Source organism: Bubalus bubalis, chromosome 12, assembly GCF_019923935.1.
Source record: "Bubalus bubalis isolate 160015118507 breed Murrah chromosome 12, NDDB_SH_1, whole genome shotgun sequence".
NCBI lineage: Eukaryota > Metazoa > Chordata > Mammalia > Artiodactyla > Bovidae > Bubalus > Bubalus bubalis.
The window spans coordinates 13,437,559-13,459,956 of record NC_059168.1 but is presented as its reverse complement, the minus strand read 5'-3'; the positions used below and the strand labels follow the sequence as shown (position 1 = coordinate 13,459,956).

The following is a 22,398-nucleotide window of genomic DNA, read 5'->3' as shown; positions in this document are numbered from 1 at the left end:
TGTGTAAAAAGAATGAGCCTGGGGGTGCAGGGCATGGGATGCCAATCTTGGTCCCATGGACTGTGTGACTTCAGGTAAGACTCTGACCTCAGGGCCAAGCTATAAACTGACAGTAACAGTATTGCCCTCTTGTATGGGCTGACTTGTGCCCCCAAATTCCTGTGTTAAAATGCCAAGCCTTAGTACCTCAGAATGTGACTGTTTTGGGTGTTAGGGTCTTCAAAGAGACAATGAGATAAATTAATGAAATAATTCAGATATAAAACTAGGTTGTATGAAAGTGAAAGTCGCTCAGTTGTGTCTGAATCTTTGCAACCCCATGGACTATACAATCCATGAAATTCTCCAGGCTAGAATATTGGAGTGGGTAGCCTTTCCCATCTCCAGGGGATCTTCCCAATCCAGGGATCAAACCCAGGTCTCCTGCACTACAGACAGAGTCTTTACCAGCTGAGCCACAGGAGTGGGTCTTAATCCAATAGGATGCTGCCTTTTTAAGAAGAGGAGATGTGCATACAGACTAACACAGGGAGAAGACAGTTGTGTACAGCCAAGGAGACAGGCATCAAGAAAACAACTCTGCTGACACCTCCATCTCTTGATCTCAGATGAATTTCTGTGGTTCAAGCCCCCCAGTCTGCAGTACTTTGTCCAGCAGCCCCAGAAACAAGTCCTCAACCACCCAGGGTTGTCATGGAGACCAAATGGGACAAGTTAAAGTACTTATTGGCTTCCCTTATAGCTCACTTGGTAAAGACTTTGCCTGCAGCGCAGGAGACCCGGGTTCGATTCCTGGGTTGGAAACCTCTGCCTCTATGCACCAGTGTCAAATCAAATCTTGGAGACAAGAGTTTTGCTTGAAGCAGAAAATAACAGCTTTATTGTTTTGCCAGCCAAAGGGTGACACAGTCAGCTCCTACTCCTCCAAAATAATGTGTCCCAAACCAGGAGGATTTAGTGAGGAGTTTTACAGCAATAGTTCACAGGTAGGGTTGCTGACGAGATTGTGTGCAGGGCCTGCTCTTCTCTAATTTCAGGTAATCTTGATGAATTTCTCTAGTTCCTTCAATCTGGCCTCAGGTGGTCTTCTCTGGTATGAAGAATGCTGTGTTGTTCAGTTGCTAAGTCATGCCCAACTCTTTGTGGCTCCGTGGACTGCAGCACGCCAGGCTTTCCTGTCCATCACTATCTCCTGGAGTTTGCTCAAACTCATGTCCACTGAGTAGGTGATGCCACCCAACCATCTGATCCTCTGTCATTCCCTTCTCCTCATGCCTTCAGGCTCTCCCAGCATCAGGGTCTTCTCCAGTGAGTTGGCTCTTCACATCAGGTGGCCAAATTATTGGAGCTTCAGCATCAGTCCTTCCACAGAATATTCAGGGTTGATTTTCTTTAGGATTGACTGGTTTGACCTCCTTGCTAGCCAAGGGACCCTCAAGAGTCTTCTTCAGCACTGTAATTCGAAAGCATCAATTCTTCGGTACTCAGCCTTCTTTGTGGTCCAACTCTCACATCTGTACATGCGTGCAATGCATGTGTGCTAAGTCTTTTCAGTTGTGTCTGACTCTTTGTGACTCTATGGGCTGTAGCCTGCCAGGCTCCTTTATCCATGGGATTCTCCAGGGAAGAATACTGGAGTGGGTTGTCATGCCCTTCTCCGGGGGATCTTCCCAACCCACGGATTGAACCCACGTCTCTTGTGTCTCCTGCATCGGCAGGTGGGTTTTTTACCATTACTCTCACCTGGGAGGCCCATCCATACATGACTATTGGAAAAATCATAGATTTGACTAGACAGACCTTTGCTGGCAAAATGATGTCTCTGCTTTTTAACACACAGTTTAGATTTATCATATCTTTTCTTCCAAGGAGCAAGCATCTTTTAATTTTGTGGCTGCAGTAACCATCCACAATGATTTTGGAGCACAAGAAAATAAAATGTGTCACTGTTTCCACTTTTTCCCCATCTATTTGCCATGAAGTGATGCCACGATCTTCGTTTTTTGAATGTTGAGTTTTAGGCCAGCTTTTTCACTCTCCTCTTTCACCCTCATCACTGGGCTCTTGAGTTTCTCTTTGCTGTCTGCCACTAGAGCGGTATCTGCATATCTGAGGTTGTTGATATTTCTCTTGGCAATCTTAATTCCAGCTTGTGATTCTTCCAGTCCAGCACTTTGTATGATGTACTCTGCACATAAGTTAAATAAGCAAGATGACAATAGACAACCTTGACGTACACCTTTCCCAGTTTGGAATCAGTCCATTTTTCCATGTCTGGTTCTAGCTGTTGCTTCTTGACCTGCATACAGGTTTCTCAGGAGGCAGATAAGGTGGCCTGGTATTCCCATCTCTTGAAGAATTTTCCACAGTGTGTTGTGATCCACACAAAGACTTTTGAGTAGTCAATGAAGCAGATGTTTTTCTGGAATTCCCTTGCTTTTTTGATGATCCAGATGTTGGCAGTTTGATCTCTGGATTCTCTGCCTTTTCTAAATCCAGCTTAAATACCTGGAAGGTTTTGGTTCATACACTATGGAAGCCTAGCCTGAAGGATTTTGAGTATGGCCTTGCTAGCATGTGAAATGAGCACAAATGTGCAATAGTTTGAAAATTCTTTGGCATTGCCTTTCTTTGGGATTGGAATGAAGAATGCTAACATCTTCCATTTGTTGGGTTTTAGTTCTATAAAGAGCTTAAAGGATATTTTTTTGTTTATCCCCTGAGGTGGAACCAGGACCCTGCCCCAAGGCTGCAGTATAGTTTCTTGACTGTTCCTCCTTTGTCCCTGCATCCCCTCCCTTCCCTGGTTACCAACTGTTTGAATATGCCCTAGGAAGTCAGGGAAGGTCCAGGAGGCTGGAGTCTATTCCCCACAAGAAACAGGGGACACAGAAAGGCTACCATGCCCAGGTCGTCCACAGGGTCCAGCTCAGTTTCATTATTACAGATTAAAACAAGGCCACCAGCAACCATAACCCCATCCACACGAGGGGAAAACCACACAGAGGGAAGTGGAACCATATATGATTGGTGTGGTGAGGCCCCAGACTCCAGAGGAAAGGCAATTCTTACTATAAAGTTCAAGCAACTTGGCTAAATTTTATTCTAGTGTTTGTCAAAGGTAGAACTTGCAAATATAATGACCTTGGATACTTAGCAGAGGAGACATTTAGGCAAAGCATTGAAGGTGCAACCTGGGTCCTCCTTACTGCTTATAGTAAATGCAAGAGGTGAGAGATGAATTAAAGGAAGAATTGTTAAACAAAAAGGAATCAGACTTTAGAAACTTAGAAAATCCTCAGCCTCTCTATATTGTAAAAAGTGAGAAAGCTTGCTCTGAAAAGAGCCCTAAGGGTGTAGGTGAACGATTAAGAGCTCATGGATGCAACTCATAGACTTAACCATCTCAGCAGAGGCCAAGAAAAGAGACGGGATTATGTAGCAGAAACTAATTGAGGCACCCCATTGTGTTAGCCCTTGAAAGTGAACTATACACTGTATAGTGAACTATACAGTCCATGGAATTCTCCAGGCCAGAATACTGGAATGGGTAGCCTTTCCCTTCTCCAGGGGATCTTCCCAACCCAGGGATCGAACCCAGGTCTCCCTCATTGCCAGCAGATTCTTTTCTAAAATTTTCAAGACTGCTGAGCCACCAGGGAAGCCCTTATCCAACCCTTATTCTCTCCACCCATTCAACCTACAGATGTTTGTTCTCCCTTTCTTTCTTGCTTAATTGCACTCTGAAAATGATTGCCATCTAGCTACACCTGATGTTTACTCCTCTAAGACAACACTCCCTAACACTCCTTTCCTCTGGGAGTGTTCTTCACTCCAGAAAGCACGTCATGGAACAATGACCAAAATCCATACATGGAAGCCCTGCTCTTCACTGTGACTGCACTCAGAGACAAGGCTTTTAGGAGATCACTAAGGCTAAATGAGGTTGTAAGGGTGGGGCTTTCATTGCAAAGAAACTATCCTCCAATTAAAAATAAATTTTGTAAAAAAGGCTGGGGCCTTAATCTGATAGGATTGGTATTCTTATAAGAGGAAAAGAGACCAGAGCCCGAGTGCTCGCTCCACCTTGTGAGGACACAGAGAGAAAGCAACTGTCAGCAAGCCAGGGAAAGCAAACTAAACCCTTTAGGCTTTGATCTTGGTCTTCCCAGCTTCCAGAAGTGTGAGAAATAAATTTCCGGTAAGCCACCCAGTCTGTGGACTGTGTTATGGCAGCCTACGTGGACTATCCACTTTTTGTGCCTCATTTTCTCCATCTGTAAAGCAAGGGTCAGTGTGCCTCTCCTGCAGAATCATTATGAGAACAAGTTATCATAAGACAAGTGTGGAGAAGAGGCCCATTTATTAAGTGCTAGGTCTCTGTGAGCAGTTGCTATGAAGTCTGCCTCTGTGCTCCAGGTGCTTGTGTGTCTAAACCTGCACAGAGGGGCCATATGGCCTTAGCTGGGTGAGTGGAATTGAGAAAGGAGAGTCAAGTAGCTTTGTGACAGTCAAGGACATTTAAAGGGTAATTGTCACTCTTTGAATTATGACAATTTTTTAAGAAAAAAAGAGACTCTAAAACTTTTACGACTGCATTTATTTGTCTGTAGAAGGTAGCCCTGGGCCAGCCTTTTCACTTTTCATACTTGAGGGAACCTGAAACAGAAGAGAGCTCATTGTAAATGGCCAAAAGATAGAAACAGTTCAAAACAAACAAGAAGTTACGAATTAACTAGTAATTAATCAAATATGTTTAAATTTAAAGATACCATTTTTTGCTCATTAAAACTATCATTTTAATCAATCTCATTGTTGGCAAGGATATTACAGACTCGGCACTTTTGTAAGCTGGTGGTTTTATAAATTGGCACTACACAGTAAGTCATAGATTATACCTACCTGTGACTCAGTTCTATGGGGAATCTATCCTAAAAACAAAATAAAATACAAAAAGAACTAAATACATCAGGTTGAGAACAAAAAACTAAAAACAAATGTCCAAAACAATTAGAAAATTATCCCATGGATAATTTAATGGACCATTAAAACTTGTTATAAGGACTATATGGTAACCTCTAACATGTTAATGATAGAATAAAAAAATATACAATGTTATACACCTTATGATAATTAATTCATAGGAAAAATTTTGCAAGCATAGTATCAATAGTATATTTCTATCTGTGGCTTTTTTTAAGATAGTAAGATAACCTTGGTCTTCTTGATTTTCTGAAGTCTCAACTTACATCCATGAGTTAAAAAAATAAAGACACCCAAATTGTGGTCAGACACTTCAGAAACTGAAACCCAAGTGTACATTAGTATGAAATACTGTGATCAAAGGCTTTAATTTAGCTTTAAAAAAGCATTTATTTACTTCTTAGCCCATTTATTTACAATTAAAGGGTGATCTTTGTTAGAATGAAAGGCCATTAAAAGGTTTAAGAGTATTTCCCACATCTTCCAACCCAAACCCTGTGTCCACTCACTGGATGTAGGGTGACTTAACTTCATTTCTTAGCTTCATGACATGTAAAATGGACATAGTTGTTTGTACCTCACAGGGTGGTTATGAAAATTAAACAGATTATTAGGTATAAACTGCCAGGAATAGTACCTGGCACAAAATAAGTATCAATTTTTTCTGATCTTGAGCAAGTCTTTCCAAGATACATGTCATCAACATTCTTTTTTTGAGTTCAAATTTAGCTTTAGAAGTTTTATTTTAAAAACTTTTAACTTTTTACACAACCAGAATGTTCTAAACCTAGAAGACAAATTCATGGATTACTGTGTTCACCTAGAGGGTTAAAGGATAATTTCATTTTATCAGCCTACAGTTCAGTGTATTATAGATTATTGTCTTAGTTTCTTTAAGTTAGCTGGAAAATTCCAGGAATGTAATATTTAAGTATTGGAATACAAAAACTTGAAGTTTATTGCTGTTTATGGTCACAGTTCACTTAAAAATGCTGGGCTCATCTAAGTTAAGGAGTTGGAAGGTCCAAGAAGAGGGTGGTCTGAGGAATAAAACCCAGCCTGCTCTTCAGCAACTTTAATAAGGCAGGTGTACTCCTGCTTTTGGTTGTGTAGCTCTATAATATGACATATTATCTGATGTACTTTTCCTTCCCCCACTGAGTCAAGGCTGGGGGGTGGGGTGACAGGGAGGGGAGAAGCAGATAGGCACCAGACCAGAAGTCCTCACTCACTGAGCTTCTTCAGTTCCAAGCTTCACAATAATCTGAAAAGCAAGGCTCTTGTTGGGAAGGGGCCAACTTTGCTCAAAGGGACAGCTCTGGTGGGCAGAGCTCAGATGGCTGTTCACCCAGTAGTCACAGAGCAGAGAGGAGGCAAGATATGATGTGGGAAGACTTCCTACAACTGAAAATGGAGATGAAATTGAAACAGGAGGAAGCACCTATTCAAGGGTGATGGGTCAGCATGTGGAAGCTGCCTGATCCCCGGGAAGGGCCCCTGTACTGTGCCATCCTGGGCTTTGACCCAGGGATGGGGGACGGTTCCAGAGGCAAAGTAGAGTCTGAAGAAAGCAAGAATCTGTACCCATGTCTCAGGATACAGCCTCTCAGAGGAGTGGGTGAGCACTGGCTGAGGGGCATCTTCAGGACCTGAGGGCAGCCACACTAGCCCATCTGGGAGTAGGAAGCCAGGAGGACGAAGAGGCCTGGGTTCTGGACGGCGCCGCTTAGAGAAAAGAAGCCACGCGGGGGGTGGGGGGTGCATAGACACCCACAGCCAATGTCAGCCCAACCACACCCAAGACCAGGGCCAGAGGATTAGATGGGTCAGAGGCAGAGAGACACACAGGAGTGCTCCCACTGCAACCTCCATGCTGTACACGCTCCTCACTGTACCCGAGGAGGACAGGGAGGAGGGAGAAGGCTTAAGAGGCACAGGCGTCCCCAAAGGGAACATTCTCAACACTGAACTGATTCAGTATTTACTCAAACAGGATAGACCTCCATAGAGCAAGATAAAGAGTTTTCCAACCACTTGAGTGATAAGGGTCTTAATGGGTTCTCAAGAACAAGTGGAGAACAGTGTAGGAAGTAAAATGGCCTTTCTGCCCATCTAAACTGTGCTCTAATCGCTTAGACTACTTCGGTGAGTGAAAGTCCAGCCAGGACCCCAAGATCAGAATCCAGTCTTGTTCAGAAGACAGCCTCACTGTCTCATGTCTGAGGGAGAACCATACAGATGATTCTTCCAGTAAACAAAGCTCTTTAGAGTAAGCAGGGCTCTGGCCACTAAGCCCCATGTCTCCTCCCTTGGGGACCTGGCCCGAACAGCATGATGCTTGGGGGACTCTGCCCCACGGTTCCTCTCACCTCCAAGCACCCCAGTGAGGCCGGCATCCAGGCCTGTCTTCTACACAAGAGCTGCCGCATTGACAACTCCTGGAGGGAAAACTCATCCAGAAAGGAAAAGAATGAGCCAAAGAGGACTGAAGAGTTCTGAAAAATAATTGTATTGTATTTCTAATCCCTTTTCCCCCCTGCTAGCAGATCTGCCAGGAACACCATCTCTATGGAGTCCGTTTTATCCCTGATGTGCTCTGCAGAACCCAGGGTTAGAACAGGGGCAAGGTGGCAGCTGGGAGGATCCACTGACCTCCCTCAGGGGCTGGCTCACATGGCCTGAGCATTTGGTGGTTTTCTGCTGATCCAGAGCTGACCCAGGGAGGTCCCACAGCAGGTCAGAGATGCTCTGCCTCTCAGGACCCTCTCAGCAAAGGGTCTTTGAGAGACCCTTCCATCCAATTCTTGTCATTGTCTCCCACATTCATGTGGGACCAATGAGATGGACCTTTCATAGAACTCATATAAATGAGATTTCCCTGGCAGTCCAGTGGCTAAGATTCCACACTCCCAGTGCAGTGGGCCAGGTTCGATCCCTGGTCAGGGAACTAGATCCCATAGGCCGCAACTAAGAAGTTCACATGCCATAGTTAACAAAAGATCCCACGTGCCGCAACTAAGACCCAGCACAGCCCAAAAAATATTAGAAAAAACTCATATAAATAATCCCTCAAGAAATTCATAAGAATAGATAAGAAATTACCTTAATTAATTTAACCACCATGCCCATGATATGTCAGAGAAACAGAAATTACTGGCTTTCTCAGAAGATGCTAAGCTCACTGACAGACTCAGGGCACGTAGCAGCTAGAGATCTCCTCAAACACACCAGGCTTCATGTCCACATGCTCACCTGCACACACAGGAACAAAACCTGCTTCCCCGACTGATTCAATCTTTTATCCCCACGGAAGAATCCGAGTTCCAACAAAAGACATCTCCTTCTCTTATTTTCATGAAGAGATGAGACTATGTCTTCCCTGTAATATTTTCTTCTTACCTGATCAGATTGGGCCTTAAAAGTCTTCCTGGGAAACCAGAATTGAAAGAGACACATGTACCCCAATGTTCACTGTAGCACTGTGTACAATAATAGCTAGGGCATGGAATCAACCTAGATGTCCATCAGTAGATGAATGGATTAGGAAGTTGTGATACATATACACAATGGAATATTATTCAGCTATAAAAAAGAATGTATTTGAGTCAGTTCTAATGAGGTGGATGAAACTGGAGCCTATTATACAGAGTGAAGTAAGCCAGAAAGAAAAACACCAAAAATACAGCATATTAATGCATATATATATATATAGAGAGAGAGAGAGAGAATTTAGAAAGATGGTAATGACAATCCTACATGCAGGGCAGCAAAGGAGACACAGACGTAAAGAACAGACTTTTGGACTCTGTGGGAGAAGGCAAGGGTGGGATGATTTGAGAGAACAGCATTGAAACATGTATATTACCATATGTAAAACGGATGACCAGTGCAAGTTCAATGCATGAAGCAGGGCACTTAAAGCTAGTGCTCTGGGGCAACCCAGAGGGATGGGGTGGGGAGGGAGGTGGGAGGGGGGTTCAGGACGGGGGGGACACATGTGCACCCATGGCTGATTCGTGTCAGTGCATGGCAAAAACCACAATGTAAAGTAGTTATCCTCCAATTAAAAATTTTTTTAATTATTTAAAAAGAATCTTCCTTGGAAATAAGATACTATGTAGCACAGGGAACTCAACTTAATCCACTGTGGTGATCTGAATGGGAAGGAAGTCCAAAAGGCATATATGGATATGTATGGCTGAGTCTATACAGTAAAATCTAACACAAAATTGTAAAGCAACTATACTCCAATAAAAAGTAATTTAAAAATAAGAATCTTCCCAGGTTCTGGTTGGATCTCTTCCTCAGTAGCTGCAGCCTGGGGACCACTCCAACAGAGGTGGCATGACTCCAAAGTTAGATGGATGCCATCCTACATGCCACATCTTACCTTACCAAAGTTCCAGAGAGGATGACTAGCATTCATATCATTCGAGCGTGTGTGCGTGCTAAGTCACTTCAGTCGTGTCTGACTCTTTGCAACCCTATGGACCATAGCACACCAGGCCCCTCTGTACAAGGGATTCTCCAGGCAAGAATACTGGAGTGGGTTGCCATGCCTTCCTCCAGGGTCTCCTCCCATCCCAGGGATCAAACCCATGTCTCTTCTATTTCCTGAATTGGCAGGCAGGTTCTTTACTACTACCAACCCCTAAACCTCCAAAGTTGAGAAAACAATAGCACCCCAGAGCCAAAGGCAAGCACTTGTGCAGCTTTCCTTATGAGCTCAGTGGCCCTGATCTGCAAAAATTAAACACCTACATGGAGATGCAGTAAGAGTGGGTGGGGACTGACAAACCAAAGAGCACCCACCCCCTCAAAAGGGACGTTCAACTTTTTAAGATATTCTGTGACTAAACTCATCTACATATGCCCACTAGGCCACCAGTGAACACTGGGGAAGATAAACGTGCTTCCCAAGGAAAAGCCTAGACCCTCCTCCCCACTACCCCACTGCTGTGCTGCTGTATGGGATCTTTGCTATCACACGTCACCACTACCTGGGGAAAACATGAGATAGAAAATAGAACAACAGACACTTCGATGCCTTCCCAGGGTGCTAATAAATTCATCCCGACTAGCCAGACCATCTGATTTCAGAGCTTAAATTGCTATTAGAAGAAATGTCCCCAGGGCTTAATTTCACACACAGATTACCACAACCTGCAGGGTGGGGGGCGGGGGGGGCATTGAGGAGATCTGCCACCCACCAGGCTTCTTTCTCTCAGAAACTCTCTCCAAGGACTGCTCCTATGACAGACCAAAATTGAGAAGTGCAGGATGGCGGCACGTCTAACAGACGCTTATGTTCACACTTGTATCCCTTTCCAGAGCCCCCGAGACCCCAGTACAATTGGCATCTCACTTCCGCACTGAGGGTGGACTTTGTCCAGGGACACAGTCTCTACAGGATTACAGGAAACTCGGAGCAACATTCAGAGCTTTGCCTGGTGTGAAATGCCTAAGCCACAGCCATCAGTGACAAATAGAAGAAATAACAGTGGTGGGTTAGTGAACATCATGCCACCCAGCCTAATCCCCAAACAGTAAAATCCTGTACCTTGAAAGCGCAGTTTAAACAAGCCTCCCCTGGACCTTGACATTAATCCCTCTCCCTCCCAAGGCCAGACGCTGTGGCTTCACATGGCCATGTCCCCTCCATCCACACACATAAGCACTTGCTGATTCAGTCCCGAGTGAACCTGCTCTGGCCCGAGCAGTTCACCTCCTCCCTCCCTGCCATCAGCAGATTCTTGTGTGCTTCACCAGGGCTCTGGCCTCAACAGTGTTGTTCATCTGGCACAGTTTCTTCCAACCCCAGCCCCAAGTCTCCCCAGGTGCCGATCTCTGCCTGCACCAGATTCTGCTCCTGAGATCCTCTCCAAGAGTGGAAAAATGGGTGCCGCTTCTGCAGACTGAAGTTGGAGGAGACCTGCCTCCCAGTTCCTGAGCCCCACATGGACATTTCAGTCCAGTGAGCCACACTGCTGTCCCCATGTCTCCAGTTAGGATATCTGACTGGATCCTGAAACCCTATGTATTAGCAGTTGCCCTTTCAGGTAAAGCAGAATACTCCCTGATGAGGATTATTTGGGAAATCAAGGCCAACCTGAGCTTTGTTTCCTTGGCCCCTTTATCTCTATCCCTCCTGGAGAGGGTTCTGTGGAGGGGCAGCCTGTCAGGGGTGTTGTTATGGGCTGAACCATGGCCCCCCAAATGCATGTGGAAGTCCCAGTCCCCAGTACCTGGGACTGTATTTGGACTTAGGACCTTTAAAGAGGTGATTAAGTTAAAAAGAGGCCATTAGGGTGGTCCCTAATCCAATCTGACTGGTGTCCTTATAAGAGGAGGAAATTCAGACACATAGATACCAGGGGCAAGCCCACACTGAGGCAAGGCCATCTCAAGCCAGGGAGAAAGGCCAGAAGAAAACATGCTCGCCAACACTTCACTGTAAGACTTCCAGCCTCCAGAACTGTAAGAAACAAATGTGTGCTCTTTAAGTCACTTGGTCTGTGTGCTTTGCAGCTCTAGCAAACCAACTTCAGGTGCTAAAACCCAAGGAGAAGAGCCACAGAGGGAGGAGATGACATCGAGATGGGACGAGGTGGGAGGCGAGCTACCCACTGGATGTCCTTGATAAAAGGTTGATTCCAAGGCTGGGGCTGGAAAAGTATAAGATGCTTGAGCTTGGACCATCTTTTGCCAGAAAGGAAGTGATCAAAGGATGATGGTGATGGGATTTCCCTGGTGGTCCAGAGTTAAGACTCCACCTTGTAATGCAGGGCACATAGGCCTGCTCTGTACCAGGCCCAAGGGGACTAGCAGGAAGGACCAGCCAGTCAGGTATCTCACCATGAGAATGACCTGGTGATGCCTACCTGACAAGGACCAGTGAACATTAAATGCAAGCAAGATTCTTGTCTTAACATCTAACACATGAAAACCACATTTGTGCAAGCGTTACTGTTATTCACTTAGGCAGTCGGGTTCAAGCTTCAGTTCACTCTTTCCTTTGTTCTTAGTCATTCCCTATCAGCTCATGTAGTAGCAAGAGGAACTCTGTCTCCTAAAAGTTGATGGGAGAGGGGAAGTTTTAAATCTCAAGTGGCCCAAACTGGAATATCTAGACTGAGCATGTGCACAAGTAGAATCCTTAGAAATCAGTAATCAGATCAGAAATGAGGCCAGCCAATCAGCAGAAAGTCTGTCAGACCTCAAACCAGAGTGAAGCGCTGGTGACAGCCACAGAGCGGCGATGCCTGGGCCCACTGTTGGCTGCTCACCGGTCAATACTGAGGGCTCACAGCGAGGCAAGCCGACTTCATAAAGGCTGAGCGAACGCTGACATGCCAGGTACCATGCTAGACGCTCCACTGACATGTCATTTGAACCTCACAGGTACCTTACATAGGTACAATTATCATTCCCAATCTACAGTTGGGGAAATTGAGGGTTGGAAAACTTCAGCACCTCACTCAAGGTCACACCAACATGTGGTAAAACCAGGGTTTGAACTTCAGCATTCTGTCTCCAAAGCCACCACTCAACTGCTCTCCTAAACCAACTCCCACGACCAACCATCATTTGTTACTCCATAGCCCCCACTGTTCCTTATACCACACTAAGCAACTTGCTTAGTTCCAGATTTCTGCAAGCCTTTCTTGTTTCAGTAGCAATAATAGAACAGGGGACCTTATCTATGTAACACAGAGACACAAGAGCAAAACCTCCACGTCCTAGACTTGGAGAAAAGCAGGCTGCTCCTTCCAACAGTTTTTTAGTTTGGCAAAGTAATAAGCAATAATATTTCAATAAACTCCTTTGTTATTATAGAAAACTTGTTGCTCTGAGTTTGCAACAAGGTCAACTTAAAAACAAATGTGCCTCTGAGTGCAAGTGTGTACATGGGATCACCATGCGGCTTTATGAAGGGCGGATACTTACTTTTCTGGAGACCTCAGAATCCAGAAAACCTTTTGACATATTAATCAGGGTCATAAAAAATTAAGCTTAGGGCTGTACAGGGTGATTCTGGAGGAGCTGCTTTCCCTTGAACTGCTTTCCAATGAACTCGGAACATAATAATAGATCTTTCAAACTAGCAAACTCACCTGCCCACCGAGGTGTTTTCACACAGTGATCTTGCTTCAATCATGTTTTAACATGGAAAATACCTCATGCCCAAGGGATGTCTTATGAGTTTTTGGATATCAACATAACTATTCAAGAACAAACACTTTTCCAGACTCCTCGCTGGGGAGAGAATTCCCATCGTAGACACCATCCCATCGTAGACGCCGCCCTCTGGCGACAAGTATGTGCCAACTCACCACTGCCACCATCTGCCCAGGACCCTTCCTTCTCATTCTTCAAGCCCATGGCACAGCTGGCACGTTGTATAATTCTCGATAGCTCTCTAGCTGAGGATGTATGTGGCTCAGAAGTATTGCTGCTATAGCTCTGATGATCGGGGTCTCGTTTCTAGAAACCATATGTAGTTGTCAAACAGTATAATGGGACAGATTTTGACTATTTAAGCCAATATATTTCAAAGTTTTAACCTATGAAATTGTATTTAAGCGATGAGAGCAATGCTTAAGTTATTATGGAAAGAAAAATCATTGCTCAGCAGACTGGTTTCTGTTCTGCTATAACCTTAAAATGTTGTGATTGGAAACTACATTAAAAAGATTATAGCATGGAACAGATTCTGTATTTTATGTAGCACCAAACAAAGCACTTATATTAGGCGATTCACATGTAAGGAAAAACTAATGTAGCCGTCTGCATCTGTGCAAATACTGCAACCACTCTACAACCCAGCCATCCAGTTTGTCCATCAGGACAATCCATCCCCCCTACCAGTGCAGAATGTATCCTCCCAGTCGTCACATAAGTAGGACTAGCGGACAAGAGGAAGAATCTAAAATGTACCCTTAAGCATTTGTCTATTTCTGTTCCTGAGTATATTTCCCTTCTCTCTGCTATCTGGCCTCTTCAGTCCCTAAACAGGATCGCATTGCTAATTAGAAAAGACCTTCATTGATCTAACAATTGTCATTGTTCTTCCATCCTTTCAAGCCGCTTTCCAGTCTCAGACTTTCAGATTGAATAGACTTGAAGCTTGCCACTTCCCTCTGTTAGATTTCAGATATTTACCAATAACATACCATCAACCCACCAAAGGCTGGCCTCCAGCCCACTCCTGTCCTTCACGCTCTGTGCCTGGTTGTCTTCCTGGCCCCACCTATAGCTTCTCGCACAATTTCCCACACTTGGATCCCCAAGATTTCCCCTCCCTGATTGTAGGGTCCCATCTTGCTTCTCCATCTGCCCCTCTCTGATAGCCCCTCCTTCTCCTGTTCTTTAGGGCTCACTTCTAAGGCCTTTTCTCTCTCCATATCTTACTTCCTCTGATGATGAATACATTTTCAAGCCTTCCGAATTTGCCTCTCCATGGAATGAGCTCATGAATCCAGCTCACACCTTCCACTGATGAAGACCCTTGAGCTATGTGTCCCAATAATCGTGGTGACATTACAGGGCTTCACAGTTTACAAAGCAGGTTCACCTATGTAGTCCCACTGAATGGTCACAAAATCCCATGAGATTAGCATCAAAGGAGATCAATGAGCTCTCCAGCAGGGTTGACCCCCAGGGAGGGCTTCTCCCAAGGGACACCCCTCTTCCCTTCTGTGCTTCCTGTCTGATGTGTGTTCTGCTGAAGAACAGCACTGCCACAGAGTGGCTTTGGGGACCCTCCTCTCATGTCCCTGCTATCAAAGTCCCATCAAAGGCTAAGCAATTCAGCGCTAGAGGCTCTGGACAGTGACAGGAAGGATACAGATGGTCAGAACTTGACTCCAAAGCTCACACAGACCTAGATTCAGACTCCAGTCCTGACACTGCTTAGCTGTGGGACCTTTGCCTGTATTTGGTTTCTTCCTCGGTAAAAGCAGCATCTGTACGAGGTCAGAGGACTGTATAACTAGCACAGGCGCAGAAGTTGGCCTGCACCTAGAAAGAGCTCAGTAACGGCGAGTGTCATTGTTCTAACTTCTTAAAACCTTTACCTCGGAGTCTTTGGCTTCTTCCAAAATATCACTGAGAACTTGTATGTATTCAGTTGCACCTCTGAGGATATCAACTTTGCTAGGCTTCCTGTTTTGGGGAAGAAATGGCACCAGTGCCTTCAGTTTGGCCAAACCATGGTTGAGATTTTTTATCTGGAAAGGAAGAAGGCACAGTGACACACAGGAAGCTCATCTGTAAGGCATCTCCCCAGACTACAGAAGGTGGTGGTGGGGTTCGTGAGGCCGAGCAGGCTCGTGCCCAAGCACTGCCGCTCCACTGGCAGTACACTCCCTGGCAAGGGGAGTGGGAGTGGCACGAGCCTGGCACGAGGCATGGGTGGACTGGAAAGGGTGTGGAGGTCCATGCTGGCCTCTTCCTCTGAGAGCATCCCCGCTGCAAAACAGAGGCAGAGCCACTACCAGTGGCTAAAAGCTCTGGGTCAGCACTCAAGGATTAAAATCCAACTCTGCCACTTGGCTTTACAGAAGTGTGTAGGACACTTCATATTATCGAGCCTTGGTTCATTTGCAAAGTGGAAAATCCTCACCTTGTAGTGGTGTAGCTGCTGATTAAGGAACATAATTACACATCAAATATTTCCCCTGGCACATAGAAAGTCCTCAATAAGTTGCATTGACCATAATGAGTAAAATGTACAAACACTTGTCTATTCAAGTACTGTGCCAACCATTCTTCAACCTCATTCCAAACTGAGTTGATGATATAGTCAAGTATTAGAGTCCAGAGAGTCTGCATATTGGTGAGACTTGAAAGGTAGAATGAAGTACCTTTTTTTCTTAATCTTCAGGGTCTAAGTCCTTGGCTCTGGAGGCCTGGAATGCTCATTATCACACCGCCCACCCACCCCCGCTGGGGGTGGGGTGGGGTGGGGGGTGGAAACAGGCCCTCGAAGAACTGGCTCTACACAGGAAACCATTCACTTATATTGAGAGCTCCCTCCTACTCCACATCAAATTGGACAATGAACACAGGCCATTCACAGAATATGATAACCAATGAATTTACGAAATATCAAACTTTAATCAAAGAACTGCAGACTAAAATAGAAATTACGGGTGGGAGGAAGGCTCAAGAGGGAGGGGATATATGTATACTTATAGCTGATTCATATTGATTTACAGCAGAAACCAACACAAACATTGTAAAACAATTATCTTCCATTTAAAAATACAAAAAATAAAGCAGAAATTGGATACCATTTTTTGTGTACCAAGCTGGCAACATTTTTGCTTTGATTATCATACCCAGCATTGGGATGGAAAAAGGAAACCATCCAATAGCCTGTAAAAGGAGATACACATTAATTAATAAACTTTTCTAGAAAGCAACTGGGCAACCTGTATCAAAAGTCATGAGACTGCTTATGTCCCAGTAATTCCATGTCTAATGTTTTGTTGGAAAGCAATGATCAGACATAGACATAGATCTTTGTACCACTAAAAAGCTGCAAAAAAGCATATATACCCAACACTAGGAGGCTGGATAAGCAGTCTATTTATATGTTGGACTATAAAGTCAAAAACTGTTCTGCTTAGGAATATGAGGAAATGTTTTTGATAATGTTAAGTGAAAAAAAGGCATAAAAATATATACTCAGTTCAGTCACTCAGTTGTGTCTGACTTTGCGACCCCATGAATCACAGCACGCCAGGACTCCCTGTCCATCACCAACTCCCGGAGTTCACTCAAACTCATGTCCATCGAGTCGGTGATGCCATCCAGCCATCTCATTCTCTGTCGTTCCCTTCTTCTCCTGCCCCCAAACCCTCCCAACTCTTCACATGAGGTGGCCAAAGTATTGGAGTTTCAGCTTCAGCATCAGTCCTTCCAATGAATATTCAGGACTGATCTCCTTTAGGATGGACTGGTTGGATCTCCTTGCAGTCCAAGGGACTCTCAAGAGTCTTCTCCAACACCACACTTCAAAAGCATCAATTCTTCGGCACTCAGCTTTCTTCACAGTCCAACTCTCACATTCATACATGACCACTGGAAAAACCATAGCCTTGACTAGATGGACCTTTGTTGGCAAAGTAATATCTCTGCTTTTCAATATGCTATCTAGGTTGGTCATAACTTTCCTTCCAAGAAGTAAGTGTCTTTTAACTTCATGGCTGCAATCACCATCTGCAGTGATTTTGGAGCCCCCCAAAAATAAAGTCTGACACTGTTTCCACTGTTTCTCCATCTATCTGCCATGAAGTGATGGGACCAGATGCCGTGATCTTAGTTTTCTGAATGTGGAGCTTTAAGCCAACTTTTTCACTCTCCTCTTTCACTTTCATCAAGAGGCTTTTTAGTTCCTCTTCACTTTCTGCCATAAGGGTGGTGTTATCTGCATATCTGAGGTTATTGATATTTCTCCCGGCAATCTTGATACTAAGTGATCACAATTTTATAAAATTATATATATATATGCTTCCCAGGTGGAAATAGTGGTAAAGAACCTGCCTCCCAATGCAGGAGATGTAAGAGACCCAGGTCTGATACATGGGTCAGGAAGATCCCCTGGAAAAGGGCATGCAACCCACTCCAGTATTCTTACCTGAAGAATTCCATAGACGGAGGAGCCTGACGGGCTACAGTAAATGGGGTCACAAAGAGCTGGACCCAACTGAAGCGACTTAGCACACACATACATATGCACAAATATAAGTAGGAAAAAGACCAGGAAGATATACCAGGAAGGACAGTTATTGTGAGTGCTTCCGTTCCCTGGTTAGCCATTTCTCTATCTTCCAGGTGTTCTAATCTCATCATTGTAAAGAAGAATGAGGTTATTAGTTTTAAACTAGTGGATAACACCAGGACTGATTCTCTGCAGAAAGCAATTCCTTCTTGGTGGGGAAAGTCCAACTTAAAATGCCAAATACAGGAACAGAACCTTATTCGAGAACCACACCAACACATCAGATCACAGATCAGATCAGATCGGTCGCTCAGTCGTGTCCGACTCTTTGCGACCCCATGAATCGCAGCACGCCAGGCCTCCCTGTCCATCACCAACTCCCGGAGTTCACTCAGACTCTTGTCCATCGAATCTGCGATGCCATCCAGCCATCTCATCCTCTGTCTTCCCCTTCTTCTTCTGCCCCCAATCCCTCCCAGCATCAGGGTCTTTTCCAATGAGTCAACTCTTCACATGAGGTGGCCAAAGTATTGGAGTTTCAGCTTTAGCATCATTCCTTCCAAAGAAATCCCAGGGCTGATCTCCTTCAGAATGGACTGGTTGGATCTCCTTGCAGTCCAAGGGACTCTCGAGAGTCTTCTCCAACACCACACTTCAAAAGCATCAATTCTTCGGCGCTCAGCCTTCTTCACAGTCCAACTCTCACATCCATACATGACCACAGGAAAAACCATAGCCTTGACTAGACAAACCTTTGTTGGCAAAGTAATGTCTCTGCTTTTCAATATGCTATCTAGGTTGGTCATAACTTTCCTTCCAAGGAGTAAGCGTCTTTTAATTTCATGGCTGCAGTCACCATCTGTAGTGATTTTGGAGCCCAGAAAACTAAAGTCTGACACTGTTTCCACTGTTTCCCCATCTATTTCCCATGAAGTGGTGGGACCGGATGCCATGATCTTCGTTTTCTGAATGTTGAGCTTTAAGCCAACTTTTCCACTCTCCACTTTCACTTTCATCAAGAGGCTTTTTAGCTCCTCTTCACTTTCTGCCATAAGGGTGGTGTCATCTGCATATCTGAGGTTATTGATATTTCTCCCGGCAATCTTGATTCCAGCTTGTGTTTCTTCCAGCCCAGCGTTTCTCATGATGTACTCTGCATGTAAGTTAAATAAGCAGGGTGACAATATACAGCCTTGATGTACTCCTTTTCCTATTTGGAACCAGTCTGTTGTTCCATGTCCAGTTCTAACTGTTGCTTCCTGACCTGCATACAGATTTCTCAAGAGGCAGGTCAGGTGGTCTGGTATTCCCATCTCTTGAAGAATTTTCCACAGTTTATTGTGATCCACACAGTCAAAGGCTTTGGCATAGTCAATAAAGCAGAAATAGATGTTTTTCTGGAACTCTCTTGCTTTTTCCATGATCCAGCAGATGTTGGCAATTTGATCTCTGGTTCCTCTGCCTTTTCTAAAACCAGCTTGAACATCAGGAAGTTCATGGTTCACATATTGCTGAAGCCTGGCTTGGAGAATTTTGAGCATTACCAAAGGAACATTTCATGCAAAGATGAGCTCGATAAAGGACAGAAATGGTACGGACCTAACAGAGGCAGAAGATATTAAGAAGAGATGGCAAGAATACACAAAAGAACTGTACAAAAAAGATCTTCATGACCCAGATAATCACGATGGTGTGATCACTGACCTAGAGCCAGACATCCTGGAATGTGAAGTCAAGTGGGCCTTAGAAAGTATCACTATGAACAAAGCTAGTGGAGGTGATGGAATTCCAGTTGAGCTATTCCAAATCCTGAAAGATGATGCTGTGAAAGTGCTGCACTCAATATGCCAGCAAATTTGGAAATCAGATCACAGGGTTATCATAAAGGGCTCCCAACTTTCCCTGAAGTCTCATACACTCACTGGGTTCTTTCTCCTCACACCTGAGCCCAAACAGAGCTCCGAGTTGATCGACTGGAGCTACGTTACTAAAGGGTCCAGGAGTGTGCATGAACACCCCCAGCAGGGCATCGAAGAGCGTCCTCCTCGGGTCCCAGGTCAGAATGTGTGCCCTCCCTCTTCCACCGCTCACCCTTCCCTCTCTCGGATCCTCTCTGCAGCCGGGCAACCCAAAGACAGCAAAGGACTGAAAGGAGACCGAATTTGACAAGTTTGGGGGTCAGAGTTTAGTTAGAAATACTGAAATGCCGGTAGGTGGCGCTCCGACTCCGCCCGCCGGACCATCCGGGTGGGTGATTTGCCGCGTACCCGCCAGACGGAAACAGCCACTTTCAGTCTCCTGCCTGGGAGTTGAGTGGGAGTCTGGATGCACACCGAGACGTTGTTTAAATTCTTCGTTGAAAGTAAGGAAAAGAGTAACTTCCATTAGGTCGCCTGTCCCACGCCCCATTTAGGCTTCGGCGCAGGGTAAAGGAGGCCCCAAGCACCCACTCAGCGCAGGAGGTAGGGAGATGGAAGCGCCCTGCCGCCTCCTAGGGCTTAAAGCACCTGCCAGCGGGAGGCGTTTCTGAAGAGGTCGGGGTTCCCCTCGGCCTCCCCAGACCGGCTTCCTGCTTGGCTCCAGGTGGGTCACAGGTGAGGCGCCAGGCCCGCGCGTGTGGAGGGGAGCCGGGTGGCCCTTGGGAGGTCCCAGCCGCTCGGGGCCCCCAAGGGGGAGGTGGACTTCCCGGGCCCCCTAGGTGTCTGAAGTGGGTGGCGGGTCTCACGGGGAGCCTGGAGGAAGGCGGCCGCGTTCCGGCGCGCGGACTCAGCGGGGCCGGCCTGAACTCACCCGCTCGCGCTCTTTGGCGTTGGCCACGCGCCGCCGCTCCAGCACCAACTGCACGTCCTGGGTGGACGACGGCAGCCGCTTGAGCCGGCAGATGGTGGCCTGCTGGGGCAGCGGCCCGAACTGCTCCCGCAGCACGTCGTCCAGCAGCTCGGCAGGCGGGACCCTCAGGAGCTCGGGCGCGGCGTCCATGGCTGAGCGCGGGGGCGGCGGGCAGCTGGGCCTTCCCCGGGGGCGCCTGGGCCCCTCGGGGGCGGGGCCCCGGGCTCCAGCCGACATCCCCCTGCGCACCTGCCTGCTCCAGGGAAGCGGCTCCGAGACCCTCAATTTAACTAACTCCACACGTGATTCCCCTGACGCCTGGATTGCAGCGCTGGCTCCCAAATCTGCTGCATATCGGAGTCACCTGGGAAGTTTTTAAAAACCCCTGCTGGGGTACCAGTCCCTCACCTTCTAATTTAACCAATCTGAGTCGGGGCCTGAGCTACTGGATACATGTATGCGTGCATGCTGAGTCGCTTCAGTCGTCTCTGACTCTATGCGACACTATGGACTGTAGCCCGCCAGGCTTCTCTGTCCCTAGGATTCTCCAGGCAAGAATGGAGTGGGTTGTCATGCCCTCTTCCAGGGAATCTTTCCAACCCAGGGATCGAACTCTTTAAGTCTCCTGCACTGGCAGACGGGTTCTTTATACCACCAACACCATCTGGAAAGCCATATATGTATACATGTGTAGGCAAATAAACATGAACACATATACGTTTACCAGGAAAAAATTTTGATGGATGCACAACTTTTTTAAAAATTCATTTTGAAATATATGAGTTGCAAGAGCAGTAACACAAAGGTTCTGTATCCCCTTCACCTAGATCTCCACTTGTTAACTATTTTCACATTTGCTCCATTGCTCCCCTTCTATGAATTGTCCCATTTTCTTTTTTTAATATAAATTTATTTATTTTAATTGGAGGTTAATTACAATATCGTATTGGTTTTGCCATACATCAACATGAATCTGCCACAGGTGTACACGTGTTCCTCATCCCAAACCCCGCTCTTTCCTCCCTCCCCGTACCATCCCTCTGGGTCGTCTCAGTGCACCAACCCCAAGCATCCAGTATCATGCCTCGATGATGATGATTCGTTTCTTATATGATATTATACATGTTTCAATGCCATTCTCCCAAATCATCCCACCCTCACCCTCTCCCACAGAGTCCAAAAGACTGTTCTATACATCTGTATCTCTTTTGCTGTCTCACATACAGGGTTGTCGTTACCATCTTTCTAAATTCCATATATATGCGTTAGTATACTGTATTGGTGTTTTTCTTTCTGGCTTACTTCACTCTGTATCATAGGCTCCAGTTTCATCCACCTCATTAGAACTGATTCAAATGTATTCTTTTTAATGGCTTCATTATTCTTTTTCTAAAGCGTTTTCTTTGTCTTGTCCTGTCGTCATGGCTTTGACAGTTTCAGAGAGTAGAAGACTTTCAGTCTGTAGGATGTCCCTCAACTGGGGTCTGTCCAATGTTTCCTCATGTCCAGGCCCAGGTCCTGACCTTATGGCAGGGATTCCACAGAGAAGACGCTGGACTTTCCTCAGTGCTTCATATCAGGAGGCATGCGGTGTTGACCTGTCCCGACACTGGTGACGTTAACTTTGGTCACCCAGTCAAGGTGGTGTCTGCCAGGCTTCTTCACATTAATTGACATTTTTTCCCTTTTAGTTGATAAATATTTTGTGAGGAGATACCCTTAGCATTCAGTACTGACTCCTGCCTGAATTAACCACCACTCTGATAATTGCCAAATGATTACCATCCTGTGGAGAACAGCTCTCCCTTCTCCCCAGTTTCTGATTCATTTTGTGTTATGTCAGCAGGAGCTCATGAATT

General features: G+C 45.7%; 1 protein-coding gene across 3 annotated transcripts; it reads right to left on the bottom strand.

Annotated features, from left to right (window-relative positions):
* Positions 1-4,582: 4,582 nt before the first annotated feature.
* FIGLA (folliculogenesis specific bHLH transcription factor) lies at positions 4,583-20,799 on the bottom strand. Of its 3 annotated transcripts, none has more exons than XM_044925790.1 (5): positions 20,501-20,799; positions 15,060-15,212; positions 13,317-13,467; positions 4,903-4,926; positions 4,583-4,659 (listed from the first exon to the last, which is right to left on the bottom strand). In XM_044925790.1, the coding sequence occupies exons 1-4, from the start codon at positions 20,774-20,776 to the stop codon at positions 4,916-4,918; spliced, it is 591 nt and encodes a 196-aa protein (XP_044781725.1). In that variant the 5' UTR covers positions 20,777-20,799; the 3' UTR covers positions 4,583-4,659; positions 4,903-4,915. The 3 variants fall into 3 exon arrangements, with proteins under 3 accessions (XP_044781725.1, XP_044781726.1, XP_025118226.2); XM_044925791.1 differs by having other exon boundaries at positions 4,903-4,931; positions 20,501-20,798; XM_025262441.2 differs by lacking the exon at positions 4,903-4,926 and having other exon boundaries at positions 20,501-20,798.
* Between the last annotated feature and the right edge of the window lie 1,599 nt (positions 20,800-22,398).

Bases quoted from the DNA above. Each gene is read 5' to 3' on its own strand.
- FIGLA (XM_025262441.2), bottom strand. From the start codon at position 20,776: ATGTCGGCTGGAGCCCGGGGCCCCGCCCCCGAGGGGCCCAGGCGCCCC. The intron at 13,468-15,059 runs GTAAAGGTTTTA...TATGGTTTCTAG, and splicing joins AAGAAGCCAAAGACTCCGAG to AAACGAGACCCCGATCATCA. The intron at 4,660-13,316 runs GTGAGTTGGCAC...CTTCTGTTTCAG, and splicing joins CTGGGCAGATGGTGGCAGTG to GTTCCCTCAAGTATGAAAAG.